The sequence below is a fragment of the Dryobates pubescens genome, chromosome 6, assembly GCF_014839835.1.
Source record: "Dryobates pubescens isolate bDryPub1 chromosome 6, bDryPub1.pri, whole genome shotgun sequence".
NCBI lineage: Eukaryota > Metazoa > Chordata > Aves > Piciformes > Picidae > Dryobates > Dryobates pubescens.
The window spans coordinates 17,794,704-17,817,394 of NC_071617.1; the positions used below are offsets into that span (position 1 = coordinate 17,794,704).

Here is a 22,691-nt window from a genome sequence, read left to right on the forward strand (position 1 = left end):
TAACATCGTTTGCATTCAAAAACTGGTTGTGTAAGAGGCTGCAGTATTTTTGACTTACCAGGAGATGGCGGCTGAATCTTAGGTTGTTTCTTAGTATCTCCAGTGCTGAAGACTTCTGGAGGGGGCTCCTCCCCTCGCTCAATCTTGCACTCGAAGGCAAACAGGTACTGAATGTATTGTTTTTTCAGGGAGCTGGCTGCACTGCTCGAAGTGCCGACATTCAAGGTGGTTGCCAGCTCACGCCACTTCTTGTTTTTATTAACCTAGCAAAATAAATGGCAGAATCATTGGTTTGCAGCACAGTGGGTTGTTTAACGCAGGAGACAAAAAAAAGAGGGGTGGGGGTGGGAAGAAAGGGAAAAAAAAAACCCCACAAACACTTAATGTCTTGGTTTACTTTTTTGTTTTCCTCTTTTAACTAATGCTCATTACTCCCACACGCAGTAATGCATAGCAGCATTTACAGTTATAAAACCATTAAGGACCTGCTGATAGCTACATAAAATCTTTGCTTGTGGAGTCTTCTGCATGGTGCATCTTTTAAATGCCTCTCACTCTTCCAGGGCCTATCCTCCTCAGTTAGCAATCCATCTCCAAGCAAATTCATGCTCATTGTCCTCCACTCCAACACCCACCCACACACCCTATTCTAATTAAAAAGCAAGTTCTAAAAATTAATGTAGAAAGCACTAACAGGATTATGCTGCAATTTAAGTGTCTGAACATTATATGAAGAATAATTTTTTTCTCCAAAATAGCCACCATCTGTCAAACAGTTCAGCCTATCAGTCCTAGTTCCAGTCCTTTCACTTCAGGGTGTCTTGCAGGGACAGATCAATGATCCCTTGGCTAGATGAGAGGCAGAGTGAAGTAAGGCCCCTTAATTAATTAAGGCAGACTTCAAACACACAGGGCTAGTCCAGTGATACTCTGTATTACAGAGCTGACTGCACAACTCTACTGTGAGTCTTGTTTGCAGTGTAACACTGAGAATATTGAAAGACTCTGTTCATGAGTTCCTCAAACACAGCTGATCTGTAATAATGGTAAAGTTAATTTGTCATTCTGGATGATGCCACTGGCTTGCTCAGTTGCATGACTCAGAGCAGCCAGTATTTTCGCCTTAATACCTAATGCCCCGAAGTTTGTTCAGACAGTTGTATAATTGCTAGGTATGATCCATGGAGGAGAGGCAGCACTGACATAAATGAGCTTTAAACATCTGAGGATCTCGGCTCTTGTTGGGGAAGAACCTTCATTCCATGATGACTGCCACTGGCCCTGAGGCCCGAGATTTTAAGGACTCCAACTTAACTTGTATAGCCACAAAGGTTATCGTTAGCCATACTGTTCCTAAGCCTGCATGCCAGCAAAGGAAACATTTCTTAATATTTTCTCTTGGTGTTTAAGAACACTGTAAGTACTGCCGGTCAGCAAAGATCTTTTGAGGATAGCATTAATAGCAAGCAGAGTATTTTTATTTCTCTGGTACATCCTGCAAGTATCCAGGAGTTAAAGTAGATGAGGTTTTCACCAACTGCCCCTGTTGAGGCTTGAAATCCACTTACACAGCCCTTTGTGCCTACTGACTTAAAGCTAAGTGGTGCGTAATGAACACATTGCATAATGCAAACAGAAACATTCATGCCTAAATGCCCACTGTATCGGTATTTAAAAGAAGACTGCCAACAGCTGGTCTGTTCATGTTGGGACCCCATCAATTCCAGCTATTCAGAGAATATGCACCACTGCTGCACAGCTCCAAGCCCTGTCACTCACTTTACAAGATGTGGAGTGCAGCAGTTGGAGAACAGCTTTTTAGGGGAGCATTACAGAGCTGCATTTAAATAGACCTCAGCAAGCTCTGCACCTCTCAGTAGCCCCAGATAAACATACCTTTATGTGTGCACACCAGCAAAACCAGGAGCCTTTACTGTAAGAGCCAGTATTTACCACTACTGAAGCACACATATTTGTAACTAAATCTCTTTTAAAAATGAGTCTAAGTGAACAGCATTTATTCTTTGGCAATGCATAACGTCTGTCACTGCAAATCAACACTGAGTGTCCCAAAATAAAATAAATTTCCATAATAAGCAAACATGAATGACTCTCCAGAATATCCCGTCTGCCCCTCATCTTGCTTAATTTTTGATGCTAAGAGTCATACTATGGGCACAATCATACTGCATGAGGCTGAGCAGCTGCATGATACGATTTACTTGTAATAAAGTTTCTGAGCTAAAAGTAATCAAATCTTTATGATGCTGGGGGCCATGAGCTGATCACTAAAGATGTCAGGATAACATCTCTTACCCATAGACAGCATTTAACAACTGGCAAGGTGAACTATATTACGTTTGTCTGCCTTCCTTTAATAACAGGAACAGTTAAAAATCCCCGGACTTAAAGGGCCAGCGATCTAATTTAGTAGTGTGATTCAAATTCTGTGTTGTGAGGTACACTATTAAAAAAAAGCATTAAGAATGATACTATTTTTGTTGGATATTTCTTTCTTGAACTAACTACACAGGTTACTAAAATGTGCTCTCTTTCTGAGGATCTAATTTGCTTGCCACATATTTTAGTTCAGATTTTGTAAGTAGTGTAAAATGATATACATTATTAAATGTTGCCTATTTTATAGGAAATATTTCGTATACATATTTGCCTGCACAGCTACGTTTAAAACCTCATCTTGCAAAGCACTGAACACACACACACACACACACACAAAGGCTCTAAAATCCACTGGAATGATGGGTCTCAGCACTTCACAGTAGCTTCTAGTACCTAGTCAGAGTGAGCACCTCAATGCCAGGGTTGCTTTGTAAAAGCATTAGGCAAGGACTTAGAATACCAGATCTGAGGCTGCAAATACTGGTCATTTTCTTCTGCCTTCCTTTTTGATGGTCCTAGACAATGAAACATTTAGTATCTTAGAGAAGTCACAAGGAATTTCCAAACATCCCTTTGCAAAACTTCCAGTTAACTGGTAAGAACACAATCCAAAGCTTCTGTGACTTTTTCACTCTTAGCTCTTCCTGCTTTCATTTTCCTTCATTTCAATTAAGTAACTCACCTTTTCCTTCTAATCACTATGTTCATAAGGTAACCAAAAATATCCTCCAAGCTTTTCCGAACACAGGGAAGGCACAATTTGTGTCTAAGAAACACATGTACCACACAGAGACACTCAAGAAATGAAAGGTTTGGGATAATGTATCTGCCCTCCTCTGGAGACATTAATGGATTCCTTCTAGAGCAGTATCCCTATCTGGGAAGGATGGATTTCAAAATCTCCTTTTCCTTTCAGCTCTATAATCCATTTCTTGTTCGTAACTTTGATCCAACAGCCTTTTCTTCTTTTCTTAGTGGCAATACTGGATTCTCCTGAATAGGTAACAATTTAATCTGTCTATAGCAACAGCCAATTTTGATTCAAACTACAGAGTTTTAGGGCAGTTATGCAGCCCAAAATGAACTCCAGAGAAAAGTTAAACCACAACACTCTGTTTTCTTCAACAATGTTCTCAGGGTTGAAAAAGTAGTGGTGTAATCAGCAGGAAACAGTCTAGAAAACTATACATGTTGGCTTTTCCAGGGGTTCACTTTCAAGCACTTCTCACCTGTGCTAAACCTCCAATCTCTTTGACACAGACATAGAGCCTGAACAGGTCGAGGGGCTTCTTGCCCACAGCTGGCAGACTGGCCACAGGCGTGCCCCTCTCCTCCATGAAGGTGAGGTACCGATCTACCCACATCTTGCGCTCCGGTTCATTTCCTAGCTCATAGACTTTAGTGATCTTCTCTCCAGTTGTGGTAGAGGAACTCGATTTCTAAATCGCAAGAAGAACAAAAAGAGTTGGGGAAAGGGTGGGGAGGGGGAGGGAAAAGAAAGTAAGAAACTCACGACATTGAAAAAGAGAAGATGTCAAACAAACTAAAGCTATCACACAACAGTCAGGAATGAAGGCTACTAGTTCAGGCACAAACAATACATTCTGTCTGGATATGGAAAATTCATCTTTTTAAAATAAAGGGCCCAAACTCCCCATTTTGATATTTCTTTCACTGATCTGAACTTTGGATCCCAGAAGGCAAGTTTCTGATGTTGCCTCGTGTCATTTTAAGAAGAGGTCTCTCTCACCAGTGCTTCTCATCCACTTATTTCAAAGTGCTTTGCAAACATTAGTTTTGGTAAAATTAAAATCAGATTTGTTCCACACAAGTTTACATAATCTAAAAATCATGACAGATTGACCCTCTCATCTTTGCCCCCAAAAGGGACTAGAAAACCTGAAGGTCTTCCTCCAGAACTTGAACTGCACGAAAATAGCCCAATTGTGAACCATGGTAAAGTAGTACACTGAGTAGTACTCTTCAGAGAGTCACAAATGGTTATGTTTTACTAAATCTTCACACCACTGCTGGCTAAAAAACAAGATCAGCAAGAGTGCCTACAGTACAAAGACACTAGTGGCAATACTCTTGTGAACTGCCAGTTGGAGTCCTGAGCCAATCATGTTTACAAGTAGCTACTACTCTCCTTCCTTGAAAGAGGACAAAAGATAGCCATCTCACATGTCCTACCTTGCAAAAAGAATGTGCATCATGACCTGGGGAAACCCAGGGTTGTCAGCAATCAGAGCTGAACCACCACCAGGAAAAAAAGCAAAAGAGAAAAGAACAAGTCTTTCTCATGTGGCAGAAATGCAAGAGTGAACCTGTTTTCCTGCTGTTATTTGGGCTTTACAGCTATCAAAAGCTCATGTTATCTTGATGCTCTCTACTCTGTGTGGAGATGGCAGAAAGTACTAAGGCTGAGACACAAGCTGTAACTTCTCACCACATCTTTTCTTTGCAATATAACCCTGTGAGCTGGGCTCTGTGCCATGTATGGATGTTCTACACTATTGCCAAGCTGCCTCTGATCTAAAGCAGAGAGGGGCTGCTGCTGCTACTGCAGGAAGACCTTCCTGCTGCAGAAGGTGAAGTGATTTGCTCAGCGGTGGAAGATGGGAGTTGTTCAGAATTAAATGCAAGAGAAAATGATTGATATAAAACTTTGGGAAAGGAGCCAGATATATGAAGAGAAACATATCCTTCATGTCTGTATAGTAAAATCCTAGACTTCCTTGCTGACTGCAGTAGACACTTCTTTAAACTCATCTAGTCAATCACTCTTCCCTTCCTTTGCCTTTGCCTTACTTTGAACAGGAACAGCACTATTCTGAAGGAACAGGAATTTATTTCTAGTTCAACAGCTCTAACAAAGACTCTAACTGTACCTCACAGATGCTGCTGAACTACCCACTTTGTCCATGTCCCCAGTTAGCACTGGTGAGGACCGGCACTCAACGCCAGGAAAGATACAGTAGGGTAGCATCCAACTGCCAACGACTTTAAAAGCATTGCCATCATTCATCTTGCATGTTAGCCTGGAAAATATGACAGGCTCTGTATCATCCTCCAGCCATTAGCTGAAACTTGGCAACACTGGAGAAGAGCCAGGAGGAAAAAAGACATGAAGCCAAAGGGGATGACCCAGCAGTTCCATGAGCCATTGCTGTTCTTTCTACTGAATGGATATTAATTTTAACTAAATAGCCTCCTGTAAAAATTTCAGCCTTGCTTCCTGATACTGTAACTTCTACACAGAAGTTGTTCATATAGACAGATATGATTACCTTTCTTAGAAGTGATGTGCACTCCTGAATGTACTCGAGCCAGATTCAGTTGTGTTACAATTCCTACTGAAGCCAGAGCAAGGCTCAACTTGTTTTAATACTAAGTGGCTGGCAGGAAAGTATTTTGATGTAAGCCCTGCAGATTATTCAATGAATGCACAAACTGATTCTATAACAGCAATCAGTTTACTCCAAGCATCACTTGCTATATATCTGAGTGTTCAAGAAAATCAGTGTAACTCTTCTCAACAAATACACTTTCTCAAAGATATTTTGGGGGCTGGGTGGAAAGAGGGAAGAGGCAAGACACATTGCTACTAATCTGATTTTATAGTGAGAACAGCTACATGATCACATAGGCTTGAACAGCTGAATGAACTGGAGCTACCCCTCTCCCAGCTGCAGTAAGAACAAAGTTACTCTGCTGTTCATCACATTTTAATGTCACTTACAATGCTACAAAAATCATAAAAATGAAGGTGGAAAATGTCAGCTTTCACTCAGCAAACTTTGTATGTGCTTATATTCTAACACAGGAGGTAACAAAAGAATTTCTATTTTTCTTTTATGGTAGTCCACAATTAAGAATGTTCAGGTTTGCCAGTTTCACATTTTCATTTTTACATAAGATTCTTTGTTTTTTTCCAAATCAGATTCAGAGCAGAATGGAAACAGTTAAGAATTTTTCATGCTAGGTTTTCCTACTGTACATCTCAAATGACGCTGCTTTTCAGCAGTGTGGCAGCAGGCTCTAAAATGACAGTATAATCTGAAAACTTTTCACGGCTTACAGAAGGTAAGAAGTGTTTCTTACTGTGTGAGCTTTCAGGTTGTCATGCTTTGTAAAATGGGTGCAATTTTCTTCTAAAATGAAATGTTAACTTTAGAAGAATGCACTGGAGGGAAGAATGCTATTCCTCAAGAGTAAAGATCTTTTTCTCTTCTGTATTTTTACAAATGTAAACATATAAAAATGACAGATGTATTCAAGCTAGTCTACACAGAAATAAACTTCAATTCCACATGGGCAGGTTCAGCTGGAAGCCTAAATTTGCCTATAGGTAAATGTTAACCCTCAGAAAATAAGGGTTTATTACAAAATGGTCCCATTAGCAGATTGTTAACTAAAATGAGCACATGCCAGGCAATGCTGGAAGAATACAGACTATGAGGTTTTCTTCTGTTAAGTTTGTTGATAAAAGAATGCTAGTGCAAGCCTGTGGTATACACCTTCACTGATTTAGCTGCATCCTACTTCTGCCTTCAGTCCCCAGCATTCTTTTGTGTGACACGATTGGCCACGATTAAATGGGTGCTTATAAAAACTCACTAAATATGTGCATACCAAAGCCAATTCTTGTATTAACTATATTGAACCTCAGACTTTATTTTCAATACACCTACCACCTTTTGAAACTGTATTATGTACAGATTCTTCTATGGTGAGTCTGCAGAATCCTTCAGCAATTGCAAATTTCTGTAGGAGTTCTTTTCACACTAAGGCAGTGGGTAGTTGTTTCTGTACATATCTTTAAGTGTCTATATTTATAGAATGAACTTCCCCCACTTCAATAAAGAATTTGCCAATAATACACTTATTACTTAGACCTATTTTACTACAGAACAGAGTGTGCGTACACAAGCAGCAGAAACTGCCAAAGTCCAATCTCTGGCAGAGGCTTTTTCAGGACACAATCCACTGTCAAGATTTCCTCCTGAAGAACTCTGCAACCCCCTCATAGCTAGCACCATGCAGATACAGTACTATTCAGGTGTTTTCACTGTCATGGGTACCTATGGACAGTGAACAGCATTTTATGGGCTTTTCATAGCCTATGTTTTATGCACATAGCAGCAATCCTGCACATTTTACACTCACACTTGAAATTTATCTTTTAAAGAATTTTAAAGCCGCTTCACTGCTATCAGGGTTGCACACTATGTATGAAATTAGCATAGCAGAAGTGTCCTTTTACTGGTGTAAGCAAAGAGCCCTCAAAACATGAAGTTCAACAATTCTTTCTCCACGTTTTCTCATGCCTCGCTTTTATATAAAACTGCTGAAAGAGAAGATCCACTTATTAGGATCACAGGGATACTGTGAAGTGAATCACAGACCATTCACCCTTGCTTTTATCCTCTGCTGGAACAGAGAAGTTGTAGCACGTGAAGCAGCTTTCGGATTTAATGAACAAATTCAAGCTGTTTTCAAGTGCAACAAAATGCCCACAATCAATCGTACCAGTCTATGCTAGGCTCCCCTTGAAGTCAGTGAAGTTATCCAGTACACGGGCCTTCAGAGGCAGAAAAGGATGAGCTCATTTACAGCACTTATTTTTCTGCTGTTGCAAAGCACCGTATTTATCAATATCTGTGTGCCAAGATAACTGAAGCTAAAGATGCTGCAGCGTTTGGAGAGAAGGCTATTCAGAAGGAATTTAAAGAACAAACTTTTTTTTCCAATACTATACTCTGGCATATTTACATGGTAAAACTCCATATATGTTCATGATGACTCTGGGATTTGTTATGCAGTTTATGCAATGAGCTCAGGAATGCATTATCATTCGGTAGCTTTGCAGAGGAAGAACTCAATGAGTTAGCCTGTGCAGTAAGTCTCTTGCTTTCCTCAGAAACTACCCAAACAAGCAATACCCAAAATACTACTACAAAGAAAACTAAGAAGGTTTTGGTACCATGCCTTCAGAAATGCTGTTAAGAAAAAGATGAGACTTTGTGGGAACAAGTAACACCAGCTGCCTTCTGAGACTCAAAGTCACTGTCAAATAAACATCAAAACATTAAGGTGGTGCATTTCATGCCATGCTGCCCCTTTGCTCAGCAGAATCACTGGATGTCTTTTTATTGGATGGGTAGACATTTCCCCCTCCAATTGGCCTTCTGGTGTTTGCCCTTTCAATGTATCACTTTGTGAAAATTGGTATTCAAGAGTTATTGTCAATTTAAATACACATTAACATTGGAAAAATAAACCCCTTAATATGCATTTTTCTACAGAGAAGTTATGATCATTATTACTTTTGGTAAAAAGAAAGAAAGAAGAACAATATATATATTTCTAATTAAAAAAACAAACAAAAACACAACAAAGCAAAAATGACCAAGTGGACATTTGCTCCCCGTAGGCCAGATCATCTTATGTCTGCATTCTCTTTCTAGATATGTATACAGATTTTCTGTGTTTATATATCTAGATATATATTATGAAATGAAGTTTTAGCTCCACACATATCTTTCAGGTTTTTCCTTACAACCCGTATCAGAATGACTAAATAGCATTAATCTAAAAACCAGTTTTCTAAAGCCATATATGTATCAGGCTTTTTTTCTAACCACAATCTGGGTTATTTCAAAATAATGGAATGAAGCAAATTAGAAAGAATTTTGGTTTAGACTGCACCCTGGTAACGTAAGGATTGCATTTCCAAATTCACAGTTCACAATTAAAAATGTTTCATAAATAACATGGCAGCTTTTTCATGGTGCTGAGTCTAGAGTTTAAACATTGAGGGATCTTAGTGTCAATAGGGGAGATGATTCCTCATTTTGTTTTGTTTTGTTTTTTTCCTAAATAATCCTAGCAAAGACAAGTGCAGCAACCAGAGTGAAGTCAGTTGTGTGAAGGAGTTTGGGCCCAGGAACAGAAATGGCATTGTCCTTAACAACACAGTCGGCATGCTTGGAAGCTGATGCATTACAGGAAGGATGTTTTCTTCACGACAACTGCTGTATTACCAGACAGCACACTTGCACGATGCACGCAATTTTACTCTTTCTTATTTCAAAGTACTGTTGGGACAAATTTTGCCCTTGGATAAGCATGCTCAGGTCCCACTGAAGCCAGGCAGAGGAACTTACAGTCATCTGTCCAAGAGCAGAATTTGTACCCAATGTTACAAAGAAAGAAAACTGTTTAGTGGATAAATAATGAAGGAAAAGAATTTACAAAACAAACAAGCAAGCATTAAAATATAATTAATTACAAAAAAGTAAACAAAACCCAAAAAAAACCAGAGCCACTTACAGGGCTTGATGGAGTCTTTGGCCAGCCTGGGCTGCTAATGCTATCACTTTCATCTCCATGAAATGAGGAGATGCTAGCAGAGCTTGGGGACATTGGGGAAGGGACTGGCAGGTTGCCTGGGGTTGGGGGCTGAGAAATACCCTGAGAGCTGTAGCTATCCTGTGGTAAAGGAAAATAAAAAAAAATATGACAAAGGCAGGGCAAACTTTATTAAAAACAAAAAAAATACATCCAGTTTAACAGTGACCAATTTATATATATAAAATATATATAAACAGAGAGACACATACAGAAAACACACACATATATAAATATTTATATATATATATATAGAAGAGGTATTAAAACAACATTGTTAATTAGCATAATTTGGAAAGTTTGCTGGATGCTTGGCTAAAGTCATTAAGCCACCATGCTTATTTCAAGCTCACATGGAATGCTAAGCATGGGTTTCCCCTTATGAAAGAAAGGAAAAAAAACAAGCTGGTCACCTTATTTTATCAAATAAGGCAGGAAAGCAAAATATTAAAGTATGGTGCTGCTGCTGAGGCGGCCAAAACAGGAAGCTATAACTGAAGGCAGAGAAAAATGGCTGCAAGTATTGAAACCAGGCAAGACCCTTCTTTCCCACCCACCTGGCACAGCCGAATCCCACGCAACTTTTGGCTTGGGTTGCTTTGCCCCCGCAAGTTAAAATGCCGTAAGAACTAGTAACTTTCAGATCCACACAATGAAGGAAAAAAGAAACAAAATAAAAGAAACAAAGAAATTGCACATGAATGGAAAGGCATGCAGGAAAGAACAGAAGTGGGTAGGCCAAAACCAGAAGATGAAAGACAATACAGCAGACTTTTGCGGGCTCAACCAACACCACGTGCGGAGGTGATAAATACCTTTGACTTGCTCTCAGTTTGGGGGGGTCCTTCTTCTTTGCCATCTGCTTTGAGAGGAAGGGGTAGTTTGGACTCACCAGCTGTCATCATATCTGCAAGACCCATAGGTGCTAATCGGAAACAGGAGAAACAGTTAAGCATGACTATGTTTGGCTTTGTAGGAAAACCCACACTTCCTGCTGCAAGATGCTGTGCCAGGTGAAGCAGGGGTTACTCCACCTCTGTCCTGTTATTCTAGCAGCCGGAAACCTGGAAACCTCTCCAGCTGAAGTGAGGAAATAAGAGAATGAATGAGGGGAGACTACAAGCACCATGCAACAACAACAACAATAACAACAACTACCACTTTACAGAGTAAAATTAATTCTTCATGCTGTTAGTGGTCTTCAGCTCTTTCCATATTTGACCACTGCATTTCAACAGAACAGGTCTATTTTAATAACCACTGCACTTTTCTTTTAGCAGCAGACAAATGTAAATGAAAATGATAAGCATTTTGCTTTTACTGCTGAATGCCAGAAAAAGGCTGAATTTCCCATTTACATCTGTATTAAGGTTGGTGTCCAGCAGATAATTCCTGCCCCTACTGATTTTGGTATGAATGGCTCAGCCACCGTGAGCCTTAACTACAGAATTACAAGCTGTAAACTGAGCTCTGCTGGAGAACATGCATTCAACTTCTTCCTCTCCTGCCAAAATGAGGTGGGACTGTAATGAATGCACAAATGTCTTTCTCTGATAATGGCACACGGCTGCTTCTCAGGGTCATGTGGAGTTTGGTTTTTTTTATTTGAAGATGCAAGTGCCAAGTATAGTGTTACTGCTGCTGAGCTGCTGTGTTTCTGGATTTCTAGAAAGATGCAAGGAGAAACACTCAGATAGACAGACAGACAGAGAACATTGGGCAAAGCAGATGCTAGGAGGTGCCGTGACACCAAATCAATGCAAATAACCAGAGAACAACAGCAAGATGTGAGATGATTCTTTCCCTGCAGAAATCCACATGCATAGCATTTCCTCTCCCTTTTTTCTCCCTCTCATGCCCTTTCTCCAAACAAGGATCTTAGATAAGAAAAACAAAGAACAGAATAACCTTCAAGGCAATAAAAAGGGAAAAAAAATACCTCTTGCAAACTTACAAATTATAGGAATTGACAAAGCATCACTGTTAAAAATATAAGAACAAAAATCAGATCGTTACCAGCCTAGCGTGCCTCTGCAAAACGACAATGCTGGCTTGCACTAGGCAGCAAGCACACTGCGTAGCAAGCCAAAGATAGGAGGGGAAAGAAAGCTTTAAAAATACTTCACAGATTGCCCACTACAAAATGATTATTGCACATATTCATGTATTACTATGTTTTAGAAAATAATTAGTTTTAATTACAGCAGTGAGAGCACGAGCAGGACTCTGGCGAATACGCTGGCAAGCTTTGCAGTGCTAATTTGCTAATATCTTTAGCATCACTGCAGGTTGAGACTAGGGGTCTGCCAAAAAAACCTACCCAGCCATGTGCCATGTGAGTTTACAACTGTATGCTCTATATTCGGCTTTGAACTGCCGGTGTTTTTCATGGGCACATTTCCTTGTTTTTTTCCGAAGAACATTTGTAGCCCAATCAAGCCCTTAAAATCATCACAGCGCAGAAATCATCATTGAGATTTAAAAAAAAAAATATATAAAAAAATTAAAAAATAACTTGTAATACTTAAGACTTGAAGAATTGGAACAAAAAGCTTTTTTCAAGTGATGCAGCTGCAGAGAAAATCTATTGGGATCAGCTAAAAATGCTGTTATTTTTATGTATGTCTGTGAAACCTCAACAAAACAGCCAAGCAATATGATACTGGGAAGCCAGCATCCACTAAGCATTTGATTTGTACACATTTTGCCCTTATACTCTGAGGAGTTTGGGCAGCTTGTGACCATTATGAAGAGATGGCAACCTAACACATTTTAGTTTTGAATTCCACAGTTTAAAAAGAAAAAAAAAAAAAGAAGAGTTATTTTTCTTATAGAGATTTAAAAATGTTACATGTGTATAAAATGGTCAAATGTATGCCATAATCTGGTTTCAAACTGGGATGCTGAACTGTTAGAGAAAATCCATTTTAACAGTTAACACGTTTCATGCTGTGGAAGTGCTAAAAAAGAAGTCTTGGTTTTAGTTTCAAAGCAACCGAAGACGACCCTTCCACCCTAAAGCAATTTTAGAGAGGTCAGACAAAGCAAAGTTAACAACCACGATTCTTCACCAGAATTCTGCGTGGCCAAATCCTCTGCTGATACCTCACTGCTCTCTCAGTTGACATACTGTATTTCTGTTACAAAGAATATAATAATTGTGCCCACTCCTGGTAGTCCTGTTTCCACCAGAATTCATTTATAAAACGTGTTTTCCAGAGAGGTTAAAATTAGCACCATATGTAAAGGGCAAGTAAGTCTACCGCACATATACTGAACATACTAATCATGTATAGAAATGTAAAAATACCAATTTGTTCTGGCTTTTGAATATTTGCTGTTGGTATATGCAACCATAACAATCAGGAGTTGGAAAACAATTATGAAGAAAAAAAAAAAAGTTTGCCAAATTCTGTTTCAGTCTTTCTGTTCTAAACTGTAAGAACTCTAAGAATTTTTGTTCTAAACTGTAAGAGTTTTTATTACCAAAATGCAGGGTTCTGTAGTTTCCATATAGCTTTTACCTAAGAGGATTCCACAGCTACTTTTCTATCCACTGTTGAAATGCTGTTTCATAACTTCTTGCAAATGTACTCTCCAGTGATTTGCAAGAAGACATTCCTTCACTTTTTTTTTTTTAGAAAGCAGCACAGCAAGAACATTGTTATGACCCTTTCTGAGCAGTGAAATACTGTTATTGTCACGAAACTGCTAAAATAAGACATGGTCTCTTTTGACACAGGTACTAACAATTCTGTGTGTGAAGTGCAGACCAAAGGATAAAACATTTTAGAGAGGAGGATGACAGGGAAATCTTGACTCCAAAGTGTTGTAGTGTACTGTGAATAGGTTTCAAGTACTAGCCTCTGGCTTCTTATAAGAATTTAACAGCTAGAATGATTTTGAAAAACAAGTATGGGTCAAGGTCCTGAATTAACTATTCCACACTGAATTTAATGTACTCAAAGGCAGATATTGACAAGAGCAAAACTGCAATGTATTATTTTTTGCCAAAGTCTGCTATATCAGTCCCAGAAGATGATGAAATACTGTAGGAGCAGCAATACGCAAACACTGGTTTTCTCTTTATTGCTAGTGCAATAACAAATCACACTCTACAAAACAGAATACTGCACACTTTGTTAAGACTCTGCTTCCTCCCTTCTACCCCTTCTACTCTCATTCTGGAAAAAAAATGAAAAAGGGAAAAAAAGCCCAGCAAATCTGTGACTCATATGGAATTGGCATGGGGATTCCCACTGGTTTTATGCCCACAGGAAAAACAGAAGAGGGACAATAGCATTGCTTAACTTCCTGCCACAAATGATATTCCACATCTGGGGAAAGACACAGCCCAGGGTGCTCAGGCACCTTATATGAAAGGGATGAATGGATCATCAAGGATCTCAGCATTGTACCTCCTTTCTGCCTAGAAAGTCTCATCTGCGGGATGACACGTGCACGCAGTCTGGGACATGGGCATCTCTGTGCCAGGATTAGACTTGATTCAGGGTTACTGTTTGTTTGGAGTAGAGGTGATGGGATATAACAGCTGTTACCAACTGTTGACACCCTCCAAAAAGTTTATTTAAATGTGCACTACATAAAAGCTCATGCAAAGATACGCACTAGAGCAAAAACAAACAGTGAAATAGAGGCCTTCAGAAAAATGTAACTGAGCTGCAAAACTGAGAAAATCAAGACTGTTTAAGAATGCTTCACATTCATAAATGTGATTGCTTTATCAAATCCAAATAAATCCAAAGTCAAATATAGACAATAATAAGAAAAGCAAGTGCTATATCTAGTCTTACTGCTATTTTTAAGAGCACTCTTTTGATTTCTTTAGTGAAAATTACAAAACCCATAAAGTTCTAGAAGAGAAGTATTACAATGATAAATATTTCTCGGGAATACTAATGCCCAGAAAATGGAAGGTTTCAGTAGGACAGAGGTAGTGAAATTAGGAAAGGAATCTTGTGGCAGTAAGGAGTTTAATGCCTTTTTGTTGTTTGCTCACCTCCAGAAGCAGCAGAGATTATGAGTGCCAGTTTCTGTGTAAGCACAATATAGAAATCTTTGTGATCCAAACTCCAGATTACTTTTTTTTAAAACCATAATTTTCACTAAAATTATTATTCTATTTATGTTGGGGGTTTTTAAGTTTCCTTTTATTAATATGTATTTTAAAGCTTGAATTTAAAAAATAGGTGAAATACAACTAAAATATATATATATATATATGTGTGTGTGTGAAAGGTGAACTCCTATAACAAAAGGACTGTGGAGACTATCCAGTTTTTCTGAATGGCAGTTTGTTCCGTAACTGTGAAGGGATTCTGGCACTTCTTCTTGAAGCTTTTGTTATTTTTATGGATAGGATACTTTATCAGAAGGATCTGTCTTCTTTGATCTCATAATTTCTGTGTTCCTAAACTACTCTACATCAGCAGAAGGTGGTGATCTGTTCTTTGATCCACAGTCACTGTTGAAGTACCAGGATGCATAACTGCAACACGATTTTCCTTTCAATTGTGACATTAATTAAAAAAACTAAAGAAAAAACCTGTTAATAAGGAGTTACAAATACTACTAAAAACAAGTGATAAAACCAGTGTTATACTTAGCTAAGTGAAGCTCCAAAAACATATGAAAACAATTCCATCAGCATCACCAATCTTCTGTTTCAGAGTGAAAACTTGAAAGTGCATTTGCTTAATATAACCAGAACCTGCCTCCTCCCTTAAAACAGACAACACAACTGCACTCTCTAAATCCCAGACAAACCAGAAACTGACTTTTCCCTATTGCTTACTGTAGTTTTTCATTGGCTTCTAATGAAAAACACAGTTGTTCATGCTCAGTGTATGTGATCAAGTTAACTAATGCACACTACACTCCATCAGCAGCCACTCAGTTGCTTTTGGTTTTGGCCCCACACATTGACTGAAGCCTGGTTTATCCAACAGATGTGTGACTTAAAACGAGCAGGGAAAAAGCCTCAGGAGCCAGATATATTAACTGGTCTTTATGTCACAGAAAATCCCATTTTCAAATCTGCAAGAAAGTATCACCTGCAATTTCTCCATCTCATCAAAAGCAGGGCCAGAGCTGACCCTAAAGCAGTCCCCCAGCTCAAGGCATTATAATTTTATATATTGTATTTACACTTCGTCTTAAGCTCAGCCCTTTGGAATAGGAGGAAAAGCAGAATTTCCATTGCATGTGCCCCTAGTTGTATATTCACACCTGATTTTCAGTTTTTGAGTCCCCCCTGCCCCATACCAACACTGTCTGTGTGTTCTTGGAGGCCAGCTGCATAAAGCAATCTAGATGCATGACTGTTCATGCTGAGGAAAAGAGGTGCACTGAACTCCTCCAGTTCATCTCATACTCACTTTCCATTGGGTAATCTTTGAATTAATATAACTGGAACAAAAGAAAACCTCACAAATGCACTGGCAGAAAAAACCCTGATAAATGTTTAAATTATTAAAAATCCAATATTTCAGAATGCATAACACAATAAAAAGAGTATGACTACCCCATACAAAAGACTGCTAGGATAAATGGCCTTGCATTGAACAGATTTCTACTGTATGAAATAACGAATGGCTGAATTATCTGAACAAAAAACCTCTGTGAATCTTCCTTTAAACTGGTTATTCCTTAGGAATACATAAATCTTCTTAGGTAGGGCACTCTGCCATCTGTTTGCTGTTGGTTATTTTTGCAGCTCTGGGGGGCAAAGGAAAAGGGGGAAAAATTACTTCTGCTAATAGCAAAACAGAATTTATAGTCCAGTTTCAATGCTCAGAAGTAATTTTATTTCAGCAAGCCAGACAAAACACATAACTAGACAAACAAAACATAATATTACCTGGGACAGCTCTGGTGGGGGAAAAGCAAGCTATTATCTAATGGTCTTTTCAATAGCAATTCCCTCTACATCCAGACGGTGAAGTGTAATGTCTGGACTAACCAATGGCTTCCAAGCCAGCATTGAAACAGCTCTTCTTTTTTTTGCTTTTCTTATTTAAAGAAAAAATCTTACTGATTAACAGTTTCCTTTCCGTTTCTTCTAACCAAAACAGTAACATAATATTCTTGAAAAATAAACACACTATTAATTGTCTCAGGAGCTCCTATGTAGAGGGGAAAAAGCCAAATACTACATATACTAGACACTAGAATCTCACAGCAGCCGTTTTCTGCCCAGGAAGCAGGGACATGTAAAATTCACAGGGTAGAAAGACAGGGAGGAGGAGAAGGATGAAGGAATGAAATAGGCTAAGCAGGGCAAAAAGGAACATAACAAAACACAGGCTCATGATAAGGTACAGTTTAAGTGGCAGGCCTCATTAAAGAAATAAACAAAAGTAGAAACAAAACCAACTAAGAAACAACATCAAATCACCATAGCACAATTTGTCCAGCTTTCAGAAAAAAAGCCCACCCCAACCTTTCAAAAAGGGTTAATAAATCAATAAAGCAGGCACAGAAACTCCATGACTGGAATAAGTATTTGGGAGGATCCACTTCAGGGTCATTGGAACTCCATCCAAATCCACACCAATCAAAGAACTGATCTTTACTGAAGTATTATCTTAATGGAAGATAACTGTTAGGAGTTCAAGCTGAATATGGACTATATAATGTTTGCACAGAACTACATTCACCTCTGCCTTCTGTCACACACAAAGCTGCAAATAATTCTGAATTCACAAGTCATGACATGAAGGATAAATCCAGCAGCTACACTGAATATGCCTCTTTTTTTAAAAAAAAAAAAAAAAAGGTATGGTTAAATTTCCTATATAGATATTTAAACCAGTAAATGAAGAAATCCTATATATGGTTGTATGAATTTTGGAAGCAGTAAATACAGTCTGTGTTTTCAGAACAGAGTAATTCTTTCAAGTGTTCAACTAACAGCATCTTCATATCAGAGCAGGTACACATCTCTTTTTTAAATAAGTACCACATTATGTATCTGAAATTGTAATCTTAGGAAGTAAGACACTGAAAAGTAACGGCAGCCCCTTAGAAGATGAGGTTTTTCTCCTTCCCTCTCTTGCAGACACATACACACAAATATACATATACTTGCTAGTCAACACCTACGTCAAACTGAGTCCGAGGTGTTGCTGGAACTGTTCAAAACATTGTACTCATCTACATGCTGTGCAAAAGGACTTCATGAAAAATGTATGAGCTACTGTACAAAAAAATGTGAATCTTAGCCTAGCGTCAAATCATTCCAAACCACCCAACAGGGATCAATCAAATGAAGAAGGCTGCCCTTCTGCCATCAGCCAAGGGTTGGTATTGTTAAGTAGGTTTATGGAGGAAAGCCGCTGCTGAAAGGTTACCCACCATTACCTGTTGAACTGTTCACCATGTTAGGTGCCATGCTGTAAGGAGGAGCCTGTGGGTTCATCAAGCCAGAGCTGTTGTTCATCGGCTGAGTGTAGGGGGAGCTGGATCCCATGATACTGCTCTGATTCATGGCAGGAAAATTGCCTTGCCTACAAGAAGAAAGAGCACACACACGATGTCTCATTATGTACCTTGCTCCTGAAGGTGCTGTGGTTTGTCACAGAGTACATGTCCTGTTGTTTGAAAATAGTGGAGGAGAAGGCACATGATTAGTTCATTTTACCTACACAGGGAGCTTTGCATTAGTCTTGAATTAGTTTCTGTGTATCTGAGGCAGAACTGTACTGAAGACGTATTTCAAGAGACACATACAATGTCCTTATACATCACAACCAATCAGCAGAAAAATACAACTCATTATTTATTCTATGAGTAGACAGCAACGTGATCAGAAGTCAAAACCAGAACCTAGCATTGGCAAAAAAAAATTCCAGTGAATCGCATTTTTGACTGTGTTAGAGAAATCCTTGCCCGCTACAGCTTCAAAACCAGTGAGATAACCAGAAGAAAAATGGGTACCATGGAATCTGTTTCACGTTTCTGTATCTGATGTTACCACATTGAATATGATGTTCATCTTTTGTACATGTCACCTCTGTCCATTCTTTTAAAAGACCACATATCTACTGCACTTTGTTGAAAAAAGAAAGCTCAGCACAACTATTTTTGCTCTGAAAATTGATCCTGTATCAGTATAATGCTTTTCCTACGAGAGACTTAATTCCCAACATCTTCAGATTTGAAGATCTTCAGACCAAATATTTTTGAAGGCTAAACCTTGATCTGCTCTTAAGTTATAAAATGTATCTAAGTACATGTTGTACTTGTTTTATCAAACTCTATAGATAAACTGAGGCACAAGGAAAAAAAGAATTCAATCCAAGTAAGCAGAATAACCCCATATAATGACCCAACTTAAAAGAACAACTTTTATTCTTATAATGCATACTACAGTTATCTACCTTTTCTTGGTATAGTTGAAGACTGCACATATTATGATATGGATATAGACTTACACGATCATAGATATATAAAAATGAGAACACATGTAAAAATAAACTTACTTACATTCATAGCCTACACAGGAAAATACAAAACTCTGACCTGTCTCTTTCTTTTTCCAAATAAAAGAGACATGAAGGGACACTTTTTGTACATAGCTCTGGTGCCTGTCACTGTTTTTTTCCCTCATAAAACCTAAAGCATTTAATTTTATCCTACAGGCAGGAAAAGCTGCATGCACTGGTAGCACAATGGAGTTTTGGTATAAACCTACTTTTCATTATATGATATATATTATACCATTCAAGCAAAACAGACAAGCCCCAAACCAACAACCCTCAACAACTTTAATGGCTTCTTGGCTTCTCCAAACCCATGGCAGGTGCTTAATGTAATTGGTAGAAATGGATTTCTTTTTGTAGGAGGTACAGAAGGAAGACCATTAAAGCACTATTTGGTCTAATTTTTCTTGACGCATTGTGAATTTCTTCAAAGCGAAAGAGAACGTGTTATCTAAATAAAGCATCTTTTTCCAATTCAGTTTTGTCCTTTGCTTTCTGAAGACAAACTTTTCTTCGCTCTTGCAAAGAGGCAAAGGCTTTCTTTTGATATGAAGGAGACAACTGCCATACAATGTCATTTCCCTGATGAAGCTTGCAACTAGTAGCAGAGGGAAAAGATTTAAAATGCACAGTGGTGCAATGCTCCAAGGGAAAATTACAAAGGGAAGAGAGAAGAGCAGGACCATTTGACAACAGCTTTTCAAGATTTCAGTCACACAATCAAGCTTTTCTTATGTAAATACTGAATCTTAAACACATACCCCCCCCCTTCTTAGCTGAAAATGGCTATATTTCAACAAACGCAGTTAACAGAGAAGTTCTTTCTATGCTGGATAAGAAAGGGCCTTTCCATTACTGGGTTACTAGTCAAGATGAAGAAAGTGTGCAAGTGCAATTTTACACTTTAAAAAAGAAGTAATTGATCTTGAAAGGTTCTTTTAAGGAGTAAGCCTAGGATTCTTGAAAAGACAGAAGTCTCTACAGGTATCTATCTCACCAATGTCCTTCTTTTGCTTTAAACATGCACAAGAGAGATGCACCTTGCAGGTAAACTGAAATTGGTCCTTATCTACTACTATTTCAATACTATTACTTTTTATAGCATGTTTATCTTCTAAGCTGTGGAGCTGTTCATTGTCTCAAACTGAGGTACAACCTATTTCATGTTACCCACTACAGACATCAATCTCAACTGTAGCTCATGAAAGCATACTGATGTACAACAACTTACATCAAAAAGCAGGAAACTATTTCCAGTTTAGATGGAGACTGGAAATTAAACAAAAAGAATATAGTAGCTTTGGCAAGGCCAGCAAGAAAACAACTGAAGTCTAAAAAAATTGCTTCCGTACCCAGAAAGACCTGAATGGCGGAACCTAATTTCAGAATTTCATCTGGCAAGGCAGTATCTTTCCCTTTCATCCTCTCATGTAATGCTGCACTTGGAACAGACACAGCTCTCCATCTCTGGAAAGAGCCCAGCAAGTGAAAAGAGTCAGCACCCTCCCTGGCAGAACTTTGTCTTTCCCCAGTCCCCCACCAAAGCACTGACTGCAGCATGCTTGAGCTCATTCAGTAACGCTGAAAGGTGACATCTTCTGAAGAGTAAATGTTATTTTATCCTGAGGCTGGGCGCAGCGTGCAATACAGGGCGCAGCGTGCAATACAGAGCTACTCCACATATTCTGCTCTATAATGCTTTGGAATGGAAAGTTTCTTTAGGGAGAAATTATCAGGTATTACTTCAGCCTTTAATTCTCACTCCACAGTGGTCCTCCTTTGAGTAAAGACTGCCAACTGTGACAAATTGTGCTGCATCAGTGCTATAATATGAAGTGGAGTCCATTAAGAACTGAGCTGAGATCACCAAACTCATTTTGATTAACCTCCAGGTCACTAAACACTTATAAATATGTTACACAGCAGCTGCTAAACATATTTATATATGCTTAAGGTCACAGCATCATCTGTTGGTTCTGGACTTAAGTCAAAAATCTTACGTTTCCTTCTGTGCTGTCTTCAGTAAAGGCATATCCAACATACTATTTAAGTAGTTATGTCAAAGCATACTACCAGACTCTCTCCTACATCTCCCAATTCCCTCCTCCATTTTTCTGGGATGCTAAATAAAAAACAAGTCTTTTATAAACAGTCTGCTGTACGTATAGTGACATCTAATGGCAAAAATTAACTGACTGGCTATGAATTCTATAGCACAACAAACTCAGTTGAGTATGTGGTTTTACAGTATTTACCACATAAACAGCAATGGCTGGGCTTCAAAGGGATGACACATGCAGTAATTATGAATAATAGGAAGAAATTAAGAAAAGAAACACTTAATATTACTGAGTATAATGAAAAAAATGTCTTCATGGGGAGATGTAGCTGCTCTTCCAAGGAGTGAAGGAAACCCCAATACTTGACAATTCTGCACAGAGACAACATATTAGAAAAACATACTGGTCAGAGAAATACTGCATTACGTTTGAGCACAGGGGCAAGCTGAACATGGAAATGTGTAAGCAACAGCAGAAGGGTTCAGAGGCAGGACAGTCGGTAAGAACTGCAGGTTAGAAGAGTTTGGGGCAGAAAAGATGGAAATGGAGAGGAGAGTAGATGGAAATCTCAAGCTGCACCAGGGGAAATTTAGACTCGAGGTGAGGAGAAAGTTCTTCACTGAGAGAGTCATTCGCCATTGGAATGGGCTGCCCAGGGAGGTGGTGGAGTCACTATCCCTGGAGGGGTTCAAGAGGGGATTGGATGTGGCACTTGGTGCTATGGTCTAGTCATGAGGTCTGTGGTGACAGGTTGGACTCGATGATCTTTGAGGTCTCTTCCAACCTTGGTGACACTCTGATACTGTGAAATGAGGAATGAACAATAAGGGTTGGAAGCATCTTTCCTAAATGCTGGAGCCTTTTAGGTCCAGGAGGATAATGATCTTCCTTCAGAAGGGAGATCAAACAGCTGCAGGAGAAGGAAAAGAGAGTAACATACAGAGAGCTGCTAATCCCATGATACACACACACAAGTTCACTTCAGCATGAACATGGAGCCTTCAGCCAGGTCTGCCCAAAGGAAGGAGAGCCTTAAAAGCAGGATGCTACCAGAGATGTGCCCTCCTGAAACTCCTCTGCTTGTGCACTCTGCCATAAGGCAGGACCATGGTCCAAGGCCACCCAGCAGGTGGGTGAGCCCCAGTCCAGCAGCATGGCACTGCCGGATGATGCCGAAGAGGACCAGAGCCTGGACAGGGAAACATCTTAGGCAGGAACGAGCTGCTGCTGAGTCACATCTCTCACATCCTAGAGCCTGCATGCTTGCACCAATTATTAGTTAGGCACCTCTGCACTGTGCTTCCTGGCACTTCCC

General features: G+C 39.1%; 1 protein-coding gene across 7 annotated transcripts in view; it reads right to left on the reverse strand.

The window, feature by feature from the left end:
• The window catches only part of ARID1B (AT-rich interaction domain 1B), a 333,914-nt gene that overhangs the window by 22,887 nt on the left and 288,336 nt on the right, over positions 1–22,691 (reverse strand). For 3 of the 7 annotated variants that reach the window (XM_054162693.1, XM_054162695.1, XM_054162691.1), the window contains 5 exons: positions 18,190–18,341; positions 10,629–10,738; positions 9,736–9,894; positions 3,630–3,839; positions 59–263 (listed from right to left, as the gene is read on the reverse strand). In XM_054162693.1, the coding sequence (XP_054018668.1) occupies positions 59–263; positions 3,630–3,839; positions 9,736–9,894; positions 10,629–10,738; positions 18,190–18,341 (836 nt within the window). The remainder of the gene's footprint in view (positions 1–58; positions 264–3,629; positions 3,840–9,735; positions 9,895–10,628; positions 10,739–18,189; positions 18,342–22,691) is intronic. The other 4 variants (XM_054162694.1, XM_054162692.1, XM_054162697.1 and 1 more) reach the window with 3 other exon arrangements.